The sequence below is a fragment of the Leptonychotes weddellii genome, chromosome 8 (genome assembly GCF_054177405.1).
Source record: "Leptonychotes weddellii isolate Sample4059 chromosome 8, ASM5417740v2, whole genome shotgun sequence".
Classification (NCBI taxonomy): domain Eukaryota; kingdom Metazoa; phylum Chordata; class Mammalia; order Carnivora; family Phocidae; genus Leptonychotes; species Leptonychotes weddellii.
Window position 1 is genome coordinate 52,608,021 of NC_138376.1, and position 12,208 is coordinate 52,620,228.

General features: G+C 38.2%; 1 protein-coding gene across 1 annotated transcript in view; it reads right to left on the reverse strand.

Moving 5' to 3' along the window:
* LOC115943179 (uncharacterized) overlaps positions 1-12,208 on the reverse strand; it is a 29,893-nt gene that overhangs the window by 11,203 nt on the left and 6,482 nt on the right. The window contains exon 2 of the mRNA XM_081829353.1: positions 1,007-1,723. Coding sequence (XP_081685479.1) covers positions 1,007-1,723 — 717 coding nt within the window. The remainder of the gene's footprint in view (positions 1-1,006; positions 1,724-12,208) is intronic.

Below are 12,208 nucleotides of genomic sequence, written 5' to 3' on the forward strand. Positions count from 1 at the left end.
GAGCCATCTTGGCATCAGTGATACTGAACATAGCAGCTATTTTCAATCCTTCATTAAAATTAGATCAAGATGTACTTGCATTATGTGTTACTGTTCTTGTAAGGAAGATTTACATTAGTTCAAGATTTACTTTGGTTATAAGTGACATTTTCTTTTCCTTTTTCAGAAGTTAGAGCCCTCTCCCCCACTGCCCTCCACATAAAAGTTTTCAGTAGAAAGAAGCAATACAGAAAAATAACAACAAAACACGTGCCTTGTTTACTCTCTCCTATGTATAATAAAAGCCTTGCTCTCCCCCTAAACTGAATCCAGAAGGGATAAAGGGATCGCAGGAGGCACCTGCCACTTCATCCTGAAGCTTGGTTCTCTGTCCCCAGCCTGGCTCCTACTACTCCAAATGCTGCAGCAAAGTAGATCAGTTTTAAGAAGTGTTTTTAAACAATGGGTAATTATTTTTCACTGGAAAAAAACCCTCCCAAACCTTCCGATATTACTGTTTGAAAACATCAGACTTAAAAGTTACTTCTCTGTAGGCTGAAAGGTGAATCCAGGCGCCCGTAAATATATCCTGGCCTACTGGTTCATAACTCCTGTACCACGTTGAGGCCCAAGGAAAATCTCAAACCGAGATGGATTTAAAAAACGGGAAGACACCAGAGATCATGTAGCTCTAGCCTCATGTATCACGGATGAGGAGATCTAAGTGGTTAAGTCACTTGTCCAAGGTCACGCAGAGCCAGTTACAGGCAAGGCTGGTGCGCGACCTTCTAATTTTTCCACCTCCCAACCCCCACCCTGCACAGGCCCTCAATAGCCCCGGCTCCTAAAAGGTTCCCACCGATACGGTTCACGAGCCAGCGGCATGTCAGCGACTCTTAAGCAATCGCACTTATATTTGTTCTCCCCGCCTGCTCCAAAAAAGTATTAAAGGCGCTCTCCTTGCCTTCTCCCCAAACCCAGGTGCCCCAGACAGCTTAAACCCCTCGCGCCCAGAAAGTCAACTCACCCGCAGCCCCCGGCGCGGGCGCCCTCGGACGGACTCTGGCCCTACCCGCAGTCGCCGCTGGCCGCAGCGCGGCCCGGGCTGACGACGAGTCCAGAAAGTCACCGGCGGTGACCGCGGACGCCAGGGGCGGGCCGCGCCGTGTCGCGCCGCCCCGCGGAGGCGCCGCAAACTTTTCCCGGCTCGCAAGTTGCCGGGCTCGGCGGCCGCGGACGGACTTCCTTCCCGGCTGCTGGAGCGAGGGGGCGCCCCTTCCCCGGGCGGGGGCCAAGCCGACCGGGAGGGGGCTGGGCGAGGCGAGGGACGGTCAAATAGGGGCCGGGGGAGCGCAGGCGCCCGCACTCTGAGGCGCGCGGGGCCGGAGCCCGGCCGCATTGTCTCCGCGGCCTCGGACCCAGCCCCGGAGGCGGCGGCGGCGGCGGCACGAGCGGGCGCGGCCGGGAGTTGCCGTCCCGAATCTGCCGCCCCCTTTCGCCGCCGCCGCTCACCGCGTTCTTTGTGTGTCTCCAGCCGCCCTCGGGTCGCTTCGCCGCTCGCCTGACAGCTGATAGGCTCGTCACGCTGGGTCCCGCGTCTTCCCAGCCGCCGCCAGCGGAGCCCGGCCCGGCCAAAGGAGGAGGACTGAGGAAGAGCGTTGACAGATGCTGTCTTGGAGCGGTCGCCGCCGGGGGGAATCTGGGACTGCCCTAGGGGCGGCCGGCGACCAGCCCCAGCGCCGCTCTACCCCTTCGAGACCCCTTCCGCGCCGGGACCCTCCCGTCCTCCCTCCGGAGCCGCCCGCCTAGCTCCGGTCCGGCGCCCAGCGCCCTGCTCCGCAGCTGAGCGCGCTCGGTCAAGAATCCTGGGGAACCCGCCCCGCCCCCTGGCTCCCGCACCCTCCAATGATCTTGGCCTACAGGGGGTAGTTCCATCCAATCAAGTGTCGGAAAGCCCGGCCTGTCCCCGAGAGTGTAGCCAATGGAACACGACTCCGGCAACACACCCGCCCTGATCCACTGGGAACAAACCGCTCTGAGCCCTGAGGTGGGACCCTGATCCCGGCGCCCAGAGCAAATGAAGTCCGGCCGGAGCTGTGTCACAAAGTGAGAGGCTATCGAGGCAGGTCTGGTGCTTAAATTACTGTATAATATATAAGGTATTGAGGAAAATGGGAACGCAGGACGTACTACTTTTGTAGGTCACCTAAATCCCTACCCTGAACTTTTAAACTCCTTTTGTGGCGAAAGTTCATATGTAAAAGAAAACTGCACAAACACGTTGTAGCGCTATTGACTGTTCAAATTAAGGCCTTTACTTTTAGAACATTGCTTTAAAGTGTCTAACCGGACAGCATTCAAGTTGGTGCATTTGTATTAGTAAGTTTGCCAGAACACCGGGTATCTGAAACAGAGGTTTGTGTCTATCCTGCTCTAAAATGCAGGTGGTCATGGCCCTGCCAACTTTTTTCTTTCTAAAAGAAAATTGCTTTCAAGAGTGAAAATGTAGTTTTATATACAAATCATCTGTATTGTGAACTTTATTTCTGTAATAAAGTCACACATTATCTTCAGGGGAGGTTGGATAAAATAGCTGAATAGAAAATTCTATATAGAGAGAGAGAGAGGGAGAGAGGACTTGAGTAAACCACTTGCTATAAATGACTAGCTGTTAATCACAATGCTTTGCAAATAATAGTCACTCTGTAGTTGTTTATTTGATATGGATAGGATTACTTAGCTGTTGTTATTGTGGGTCACATAAACTTTATTGAGCTCTTCACTGAAAATGGACTACACCATGATTAAAACAGTTTGTAGTAACATATTTGCATTTATTAAAATCAAATCGTACTTCTTTGTATTTCAAATCACTGTTGTGTCTTAGGCGTAGACCCCATGCCTAAATTTTGTCAAAAGATCCAGATTCTGGACTGACCTCGAGCAAATCTCTTAATAACTAACTCTGTTATGAAAAGACAATATCCCCAACTCTGCATGCCTCATCAAAGTGCTGTGAGATCCAACCAAGATGGCATTTGTTAAGATTTTGTGAGGCATTGTGCCAAGGGCACAGCAGCCTTAAATGTGTATATATTCCTTCTCTGCTTTTCTACAAGCAAGGATCAAGGTACTTGCCTACTAGCAGCCTACCGGTATTTCCTTTGCACATTTTTCCAACTTGAAATATTTTTTGATCCCATCAGTTTTCCCACAACTTAGATATGAATTAAACTCCAGCTTCTTAATTCTAGAGCAAAGCAGCACTCCCAAGCTTTTTCTCTTTCTTTCTTTCTTTTCTTTTCTTTCTTTCTTTCTTTCTTTCTTTCTTTCTTTCTTTCTTTCTTTCTTTCTTTCTTTCTTTCTTTCTTTTGTCTCTCTCTCTGTCTTCTTTTTTTAATGGGTAATGTTTTAGGAGAGAAATTTAACGTATCCTCTGACTGCCAATGTGCATAGTTTTATGTAGAAGTTATTAATGGTTAGGTCAAATTTATACCCATGTAATCAAGTAATTTTTGCAGCCATTTATTAGGGATTCACTTAAGGCATTTGTGCTTAATTTTCCAAGAGGAAATCAAATGTGTATTTTTAGAGATATTTCCATGTCATAATGTAATTTGTTTACTTTGTTCCAAAATATGCAATCCAGTACAGACGTTTAATTATTACTTCAAACAAATGTACATATGGTAAACTAGAATGTGAAATTTGCTAAGTTTAATTGAACCAGCAGTTGTTATTTTCAACTAATTAACTGCACAGATTTCATTTTCTGAGTGAAAATTGTGGAAGAATCGATCAATATGAATCCAATAAACATGACTTATTAAGTATATTTAAGTCAAAACCAGTGTTTGATAGTTTTTTGATAATTGATGACTCCACACCCATTTATTACAGGAAATTAATATTTTATCAATTGTCTGGGTAATATTCCTGACATCACTATAGTGATATTTCATCCACTAAATGAGATTTTTGAAGTTTTTCATCAATGATTTCTTCGTCAGTTGTTTAATATGCAGGAAGAGAGCTGTTATTCTTAGAGAGCTGCCAGTTTTAACATACATTTAAGTGTTTATTAGAGAAGCTGTGACTTTGGGGGTAGTTTTAGCATTCGTAAAGATCATTTTTTTTAAAGTACAGAGACATAAGGTCTTTTATAAGCTGTATCACATGATCTGTGGTAATATGACTAATGAAAATATGATTTTTTTCTGTGTTTTTACATTTAAGATACTATCATCTTAAGATTGTTTCATCAGTGAGTATAATGAATAACTTGATTCATATCTTCCGGATTCTGATCACTGATATGCCTCTGAATTTCTATGTGTCTTGGATAAATCAGACTTCCATTTGACTTCTCTCCAACTCACTGAATCCAATTTACTCATTTGAAAATGATGTTATTAGAAATAGTGAAATAATATCTATATAGAGATACTAGAAAAACAATTCACTCATTTTTCTTTCTGATTCTGACATGGATAAGGGAAAATTCCTTTTGTGAACTACAACATCAGATCCCTCTAACTCTCCTTTTACAAAACTTGTGTTTTTCTGATTTCTTGAACCTGACCATGCAGAGTTTCCTCAGTGTGGGATGTACTTATGGCAAGACACTTTTATATGCATATGGAGGAACAGGGAGAAAATTCCAGAAAACACTTGTGATGGGCACACTACTCTTCCCTCCTCATTTTATTTTGGGAATGTCCCTAAGGGAAATTTCTTTTAGAGTTTAGTATTAGCAGAAGTTTGTTTTCCCCTAAATTGAAATCTTTGTAACTTCTTTTTATTTCAACTATCAGGAAGCTCAGAACTAAATTTACAGCTCAACTTAGGAAGTTATGGCCTGCTTCATTGTGAATTTTAAATAAACATAGTATTTGGCTTATTATTTTTCACCTATATATTACTAGCTTTTGTATGCATACATTTTATTTAAGCTACCTAAAATACTTTCTAAGGTGAATTATTATATGCATGAATAACATGCATATTTTGAACCATACATGACCCCTGGTTTATGAGGGGCTGAGCTGAGCATAACTTAAACAGAATGTGTAGTGAGGACAACATGAAGGAGATTGCTGTGGTTTTCGTTCACAAAGGAAGAGGAATCTGATTCACCAGGCATAGCATCTCAAAACCTTTTTCACAGAGGCAGAAAAGTATAGAAAAGTATAGTACAAAATAGGGAAGATTTATTACACTTATTTTTTAAAGTTAAAATTATAAGAAACATATATTTATAGGTGTTTTCTGAAAACTCAGAGGTCTCACTGAAAAAAGGAATATTTGACTTAAATAAAAACTGAAATACATATTATAAGTTATACTTAAGTCATGGTCACTTCCCATGTTACCCTTCAGTAGCCTTTATACTTACAACAATAACCCCTAGAATATATTTCAAATGCAATAAATCTTTTCACCAGGATCACTATACACCTATTTCCTTCAGTTTTAGTGTCTCTTTTAGAAAATAAACAGTGTATCCCCCTGTTTTCAAATAATATTCTACAACGGGTTTTATTTTTGAAAGGCTTTTCCTGAGTAAGATATTGTCTTAGACTATTGCAGAGCTTCATCTTATCATTTTGTTTTGTTTTATGAGGTATACTTTAATTAAATATAACTGATGTATTAAAAAATCATGTCCTTTTAAAATAGAGTCATTTACACAAAGTAAATTGTAGCATCCCTTTCCCTGGCCAGCAGGTAAGCAGGTAGGAGGTGCTCAGTGAAGTTAAGGCGGTTTCTGTTGTGGTAGAAAACTCAACTCAATCTGACTTAAATATAAAAACATTTTTTTTTTGTTTAAAGATTTTATTTATTTATTTGAGAGAGAGCATGAGCGGGCTGAAGCTGACTTCCCGCTGAGCAGCAACCCCCCCCCCCCCCCCGCCCAACGATGCAGGGCTGGATCCCAGGACCGCCAGATCATGACTGAGCCGAAGGCAGATGCTTAGCCAACCGAGTCACCCAGGCACCCATAAAAACATGTTTTTATTAGCTCAAATACTTAACAGTTCACTTGACAACCTTGACAAAGTAAAAGTAAATGTATAGCTAGCTGACAGAGGTGGAAGGTGAAAGACAGTAGCAAAAATGGAAGGATGGGTAGAGGCATTAACAGTCTTATTCTACCTAGAGTGGTGTCAAGAAACTGACTAAAATTTATTGGACAAGAAAGAGAAGTGTAACTAGAGATTTCCAACTTAAACCAACAAAACTTAAACTAATAATATGATCGTCAAAATTACAGAGGTGCTGTGAAAAGTACTACAGTAGAGGAACTAAAATCTCACTTTACATAGATTAGAGTCAAGCACATCTCTAAGTGATAAATAGCAAGATATATTCATTGTTTCATTATCCAAATTTTACATTTTCAACTAAGTTTATTATTTAGTTTTCTAAAAGTAGACATGGTTAAAAAGACTTTTCCTTTTTGAGAGTATTGCAATTGTGTGTGAGGAGGATTGTTGTCTTATCTTATTTTTTAAAACCAAGTGTGAATATTGTTTTTACAAAATTTTTCAATATTACAAAAAAGTCTTAGCATGAGATTTATTAAAAAATAAATGTAGGGTATCAATATATATATTGAACCACAATTATAAGGTAATTAGGGTAGGATAAAATGTTGTTTGGGATCCCAGTGTACTGAAATGCAAACATTAATCAGGAATATATGCGGTAGTTTTAAGAAAGAAAATATAATGTATATATAGTGAAATTATTTTATTTCCTTCAAATGCAATTCAGAATGTAGTAGATTCTCTTTTTTGTGCTTGAGAACAACTGTGCCTTTGGATCCCACAGATTCTAGTACAGACTGGATATGGAGAGGGTGTTTGTTAAATGCCTGTTTGTTTTTTGATGAAGTAATTGTATCATTTGAAACCGTTTGACTCAGCACACAGGAAAACTCAATAGAAAATGTGTTCAATTGTGAGCTTCATAGCTTCAGAAATGAATGAAAATTATGGAAAAAGATTCTGTGGAAAGTTACAAAAGGAATTAGAAATCTAGAACATGGAATATTTGAGGAATTGACATTTTTGAGCTTTTGGGTCTTCAAATTTTTCAGATATAATGCATTGTTAATTTTCTGTGCCAGTGAAGGAGAATATTGGGGCCACTGCGAAAGGCTCCTGGGAGTCTCTTAGAATCAGTTCATCTTGGGAAGTCAATCTGCTGGACTCGCAGTCTGTGTTGTAAATAGTCAAAGGCAAGGAAAAAAAATCATTACCAGAAACCATGGAGAAAGAAAAGGGGTATGTGTGTGTGTGTATGTATACGCACATGTGCACAAGCAGGCATGCTAATGTGTAAGAGATGAGGCTGAAACATGTTTGGATCACCTGCCAGTTGATAAGGAGCAGGATAAATCTAAAACACAAGTCTGGAAAAATTAAAGTATCATCATAGAAGTAAAAACTGTCATATTGTAATGTTTTAATCCTAATATGTTAAGTTTTATTTTATAATGTACTGTGCCATTTGGAGAAAATGTTTGTGGAAAATACCTGAACTCTCATGAAAGCATTCTTATGTAGTTGCGTCTTACCAAAGTTATCTGAAAATAAATACAGCAATAAGGGTTGGGTTTTCATTAACTTTTTTTTTTCATTTGGAAAGAATCTTTATAATATGCAATGTCATTAGATCCTCATAACTTTCTCTCCAGATAGAGAGAAGGCACTTGGTGTCGTATTTGCATTCATTGAGCTCTGCTACTTCAGTGGGATTCAACCAGGCCACTAATTCCTCTGGGCCTATAAATGAGGATGATAATAATTATAGATGCTGTATCTCGTGTTGTTCTGAGGGCAGAAGCAGCCAATCTGTTTGAACATGCTTTGTGGACCATTATGTGGGTCACCAATGTTCTTATTAGCATAGGTTCTATTCCTATTTTGTAGAGAATGGAAAGGAGTCACAATGATTGAGATTAGTCCTTTGTTACCCAGTTACATAAGGTTGGGTCCCTGGCCCCCAGGTCTTCTAATTATTCACAAGTGTTTATTCCCCTACTTTGATACATGCTTTGAGCTGTAGTCAATAAATATGAAATTAGAATAGTCAGCTGGTTTTCTTTTTTGGATTGAATAGTTAGTCTAATTGGTTACCAGGGCTCTTCTGACTGGAAATTGTACAATAATTAAGAATTTGGTTCATCAACTCTCTCAAGGCTCTCCACTGACCTAGAAGGATTGTATGCAACCAAGGTGGAGGTGAAGAACTCTGTAGAAAACAGAAGAAAGGGCACAGAGAACCAGGGAGGTGTATGAGTTGGGAACTACAAAGGATGAAACAGTTCCTGAAGATTTCCTGAATGTGGGGATAGAAGGGACATGGAGAGAGGATTTCTAATGTTCAAGGGCAAATGTTCAGTGACACTTTCTAAACATATAAATGGCCTTGTGTGAGGGATTTTTTGGGGGTTGTTATTATTTGATTTGTTTTGGTGGATCCATTTGGAGCGAAGGAAAGTATGGGGTGACTATAAAAATATAAGACCCTCTCTTCCTTCCCCTAGAATTTTCAGAAAAATTAGGACTTTGGACATCTATATCTAGATGACACATATAGTAGCATGAAAAAAAAAATCCCTAATTGTATCTGCTGATTCACTTCTCTCTTGTTATTGCTAAAGCCTATGGGTTAGAGAAACAGAAAAATTGTAGCATGTTAGAGGTTATTGCTGAAAATAGATAACCCAACATTGTGTGCTTTAGTGCTGTAAAAAAATGGTTGTTTGAGAAAGCCAAGTATATTTATCATTACAAATTTTGCCCTTAATGTCTAGTAAACATTATGTTTAATTCACAGAGTGGAGTATAAATTGTGATTTGTTAAGGGTTTAGTATAGGATATATTTATATGAATAGAATAACCTAGAAAGATCAACACCTAAGTGTGGTTCTCTCTGTGTAGTAGGATAATGGTAATCTACATACTTTTCTGTGTTTTCTGATAATTTTCCAATAAACATGTTAAAATTAAAATAGTAAAAAGTATATAACTGACACAGAAACTCTGTTTTCCATTATTGCTACATTAGTTATAAAGTTTATGAATAAAAAAGTTTATGCATTATATGAATTATATTAAGTTATCTGCTTCTTATTGAAAAGCTCTTTACTTGGACTTTTGAATCGAAGGTTGGATCATCATTGTGGTAAAATAATTTAGATGCCTTTTATGACCAAGTAAAAATTAGGAAATAATGTCAAAAGAAGTGAAATGAATTTTCAACCTGACAGTTACCTCTAACATCTAAATTCTAGTTTTTTTGTCAGCTGTTTTTTTTTTTTTCCTAAGGATGTGGGAAATCTTAGTTGCTTATTAGTTTACTTTAGGTAGAATATTTAAGGACTAGTAAAGTAATAGAGCAGCAAGTAGTCCCAACATTTGAAAGACAGGAATTTCACTTTTTGAAGACTTTGATAAAGAAGATAGGTAATACTCACTTGGCTCTCTGTGGGTGATATGATTTAGACCAGAGTTCTTGACCAGGGGAGATTTTTGCCCCCCCAGTGGACTTCGGGCAGTGTCTGGAGACATATATGGTTGTCACAAGGGGGGTGGTGTGGAGAGGGTGCTACTGGAATCCAGTGTGTAGAGACCAAGGATGCTGCTATACATACTTCAATGTACAGGACAACCCCCCCACTATAAAGAATTATTTAGCCCAAAATGTCAATACTGCACAGGCTGAGAAACCCTGCTTTAGACCCCTTTTTATCTACAAATAAACAAAATGGCACCATCAACTTCAAAACCTAAAGAAATCAGTCCTTATTTATATGTTTTCTTTCAAGCAATGAAAAATAGAAGTGATATCCCCCCAAAGTAAAAAAAAAATTAGAGATATTTCTAGTACATTTTTGTGTTATAAAATAATATTTAAAAATTGAGAAACCTAAGGTAGATAATCACAGTGTTTGAGAAAGCAGAATTGGAATAGTACAACTCATAGAAAACAACTGTGCTTCAGCAACCTGGTTGAGAATGGCTTTTTTTTTGTTTGTTTGTTTTATTTAACATTCCTCAAAAGACTATTTTAGGTAGTAATTCAAAACAGTTGGGAATGTGAATCCAATGATATGTCAAGAACATACATTAGTAATGACTGCTATTCTCCCAAGAAATAAATGAAAACACAAAATGCACTTATTACGATGTTTTATGTGCCCTTCAGAATCATGAGTTATTAGAAAGGCAGTTCTGGGACAAGATGCATGGGCATGGATACAGGACAGAAGTCTTCCTCTCCATCACCCTAATGTGAAACTGTGTTCTCATAGGAAGGTTCCTGGGTTAAGAAAACAACAACAACAACAATAACAGGAAGTTTGGCAGCATCTTGTATTGTGTTAACCCCATAACCCTGAAGCATGTTTTTCAGGGCATTAAAAAGTATGCTTTCAAAAAAAAACCAAAAAAAAAAAAAAAAGTATGCTTTCAGTTGGCTAGTGCATGAAGTTCAATGAAGGTCACCGCATGCTTTTTAATTTTTCTCCCTAGAGAGGGCATTAATTTAGTTCCCTGTAAATAAGAATGAAGACTGTTAACTAAAGTATACCTATTTGGTCTTTACTACTCCTTTCCTCCAAGAACAGGGTATGTTTTCATGAAGGATAAAATGATATGTCATGATTACATTTTGTTTTAGTTTTTAATTAAGTGTGTAATGCTTAAAGAGTTACAAAATTGTCTTTGGCAGGGTAGCTGAAGACATGATGAAGTTCAAGTTTGTGCTGTCAGAGGCTTTCCTTTTAGTATATGATAGAATTAATTCTATGAGGTTAATCAGAAAGGCATAAATCCTTTTCTGTAAATATTTATTATATATTTTTAATTGGAGTAGGGATCAGGAAGGGGGATTACAGGATTACTTTGTAAATATTCTGTACTTTTATAATTTTATAATATTTTTTGCTAATAATTTCTTTCTGGCCATTAAATAATATCTGCTTACTACTTAATATTTGGAAAATTCAGGAAAGCATAAAAAGAAAAATAACTCCCAGAGACCACCACTTCCAACACGGGTCAACTTCCTTCTGGCTCTTTTATAAAACGGTGTCACTGTGTGCCCAGCCCTTCTTTCTGCTTCCACCATATAGTGAACATTTACCCATCTTATCAAACTTCTTCCAAAACAAAGTTTAAAGTGTCTGTATTTCGTATCTTGAATGACTGCAGTTCTATAAGTGGTTCTGATTATTTTCTCCTAAATAACACACATAGATGTATGTGTTCAAAAGCCAGTGAATTCTCATGTACACATAGATAAAAAAGGCTTTGGTTTATGCAAATCTCTCTGGGCATTTGCCACTGCTCTGTTCCTTTTCTTCCCACTCATGAAGTCTACTATAATAGGAGTAAGAATAATATTACAGAGATAACCTTGACTGTACTCTAATTTACTAAATGTTTAGTTTGGCACTTATACTATTAATAGTAACAAATTACTTGTGATACCCCCCACAAATGATGTTGGATATTTTGTGACATCTCCGGTGATTAATGATAAATTCAGCTAATACAGGTATAAGGTGACAATGAATGTTCCTGCCCTCAAATGTTCCCTAATTATTTCCATAAGATGAATGGCTCAAAGGAGAATTATTCAATCTAAGAGCATTAATTCTTGATGTAGATATCGAAATTACTCTCCAGAAAAATCATTCCAATTTCTAATCTCACATCCAATGATATTGGGCTTTAGGGTTAAGTTTAGCTAATTTGATAAGTGAGAAAGATAGCCTTTAAAACAAAAATATTTGGAATTGAGTAATTTGATTTTTTCCTTCACATTTAGTTTTTATTTTCTCCTTACCTTCCTTGTCTCCCTCCTTCCCTCCCTTTCTTCCTTCCTTCCTTCTTTCTTTTTTCTTTCCTGAAGTAAATACTTCATATTCTTTGCCATTTTTTTCTATTGCAGTTTTAAGATTTACATAAGCTCTTTATATATTAACTATATGAAACTTTTGTCATAAACCTGTATCAAGTATTTTTCCCAGTTGTGTGCTTTTTAAATTATATTTATCTTTTCATGATGATGGAGGTTTAATTTCAGTTTTTAATGCTCTTAATGTAGGGGAATTTCAAATTTTGTTCTCTATAGTCAAATTTATACTATTTCTTGCATGATTTCTTTCAATGCTCTTAATAGTTAGAAAGCCGTTGCCCATCCTGAGATCTA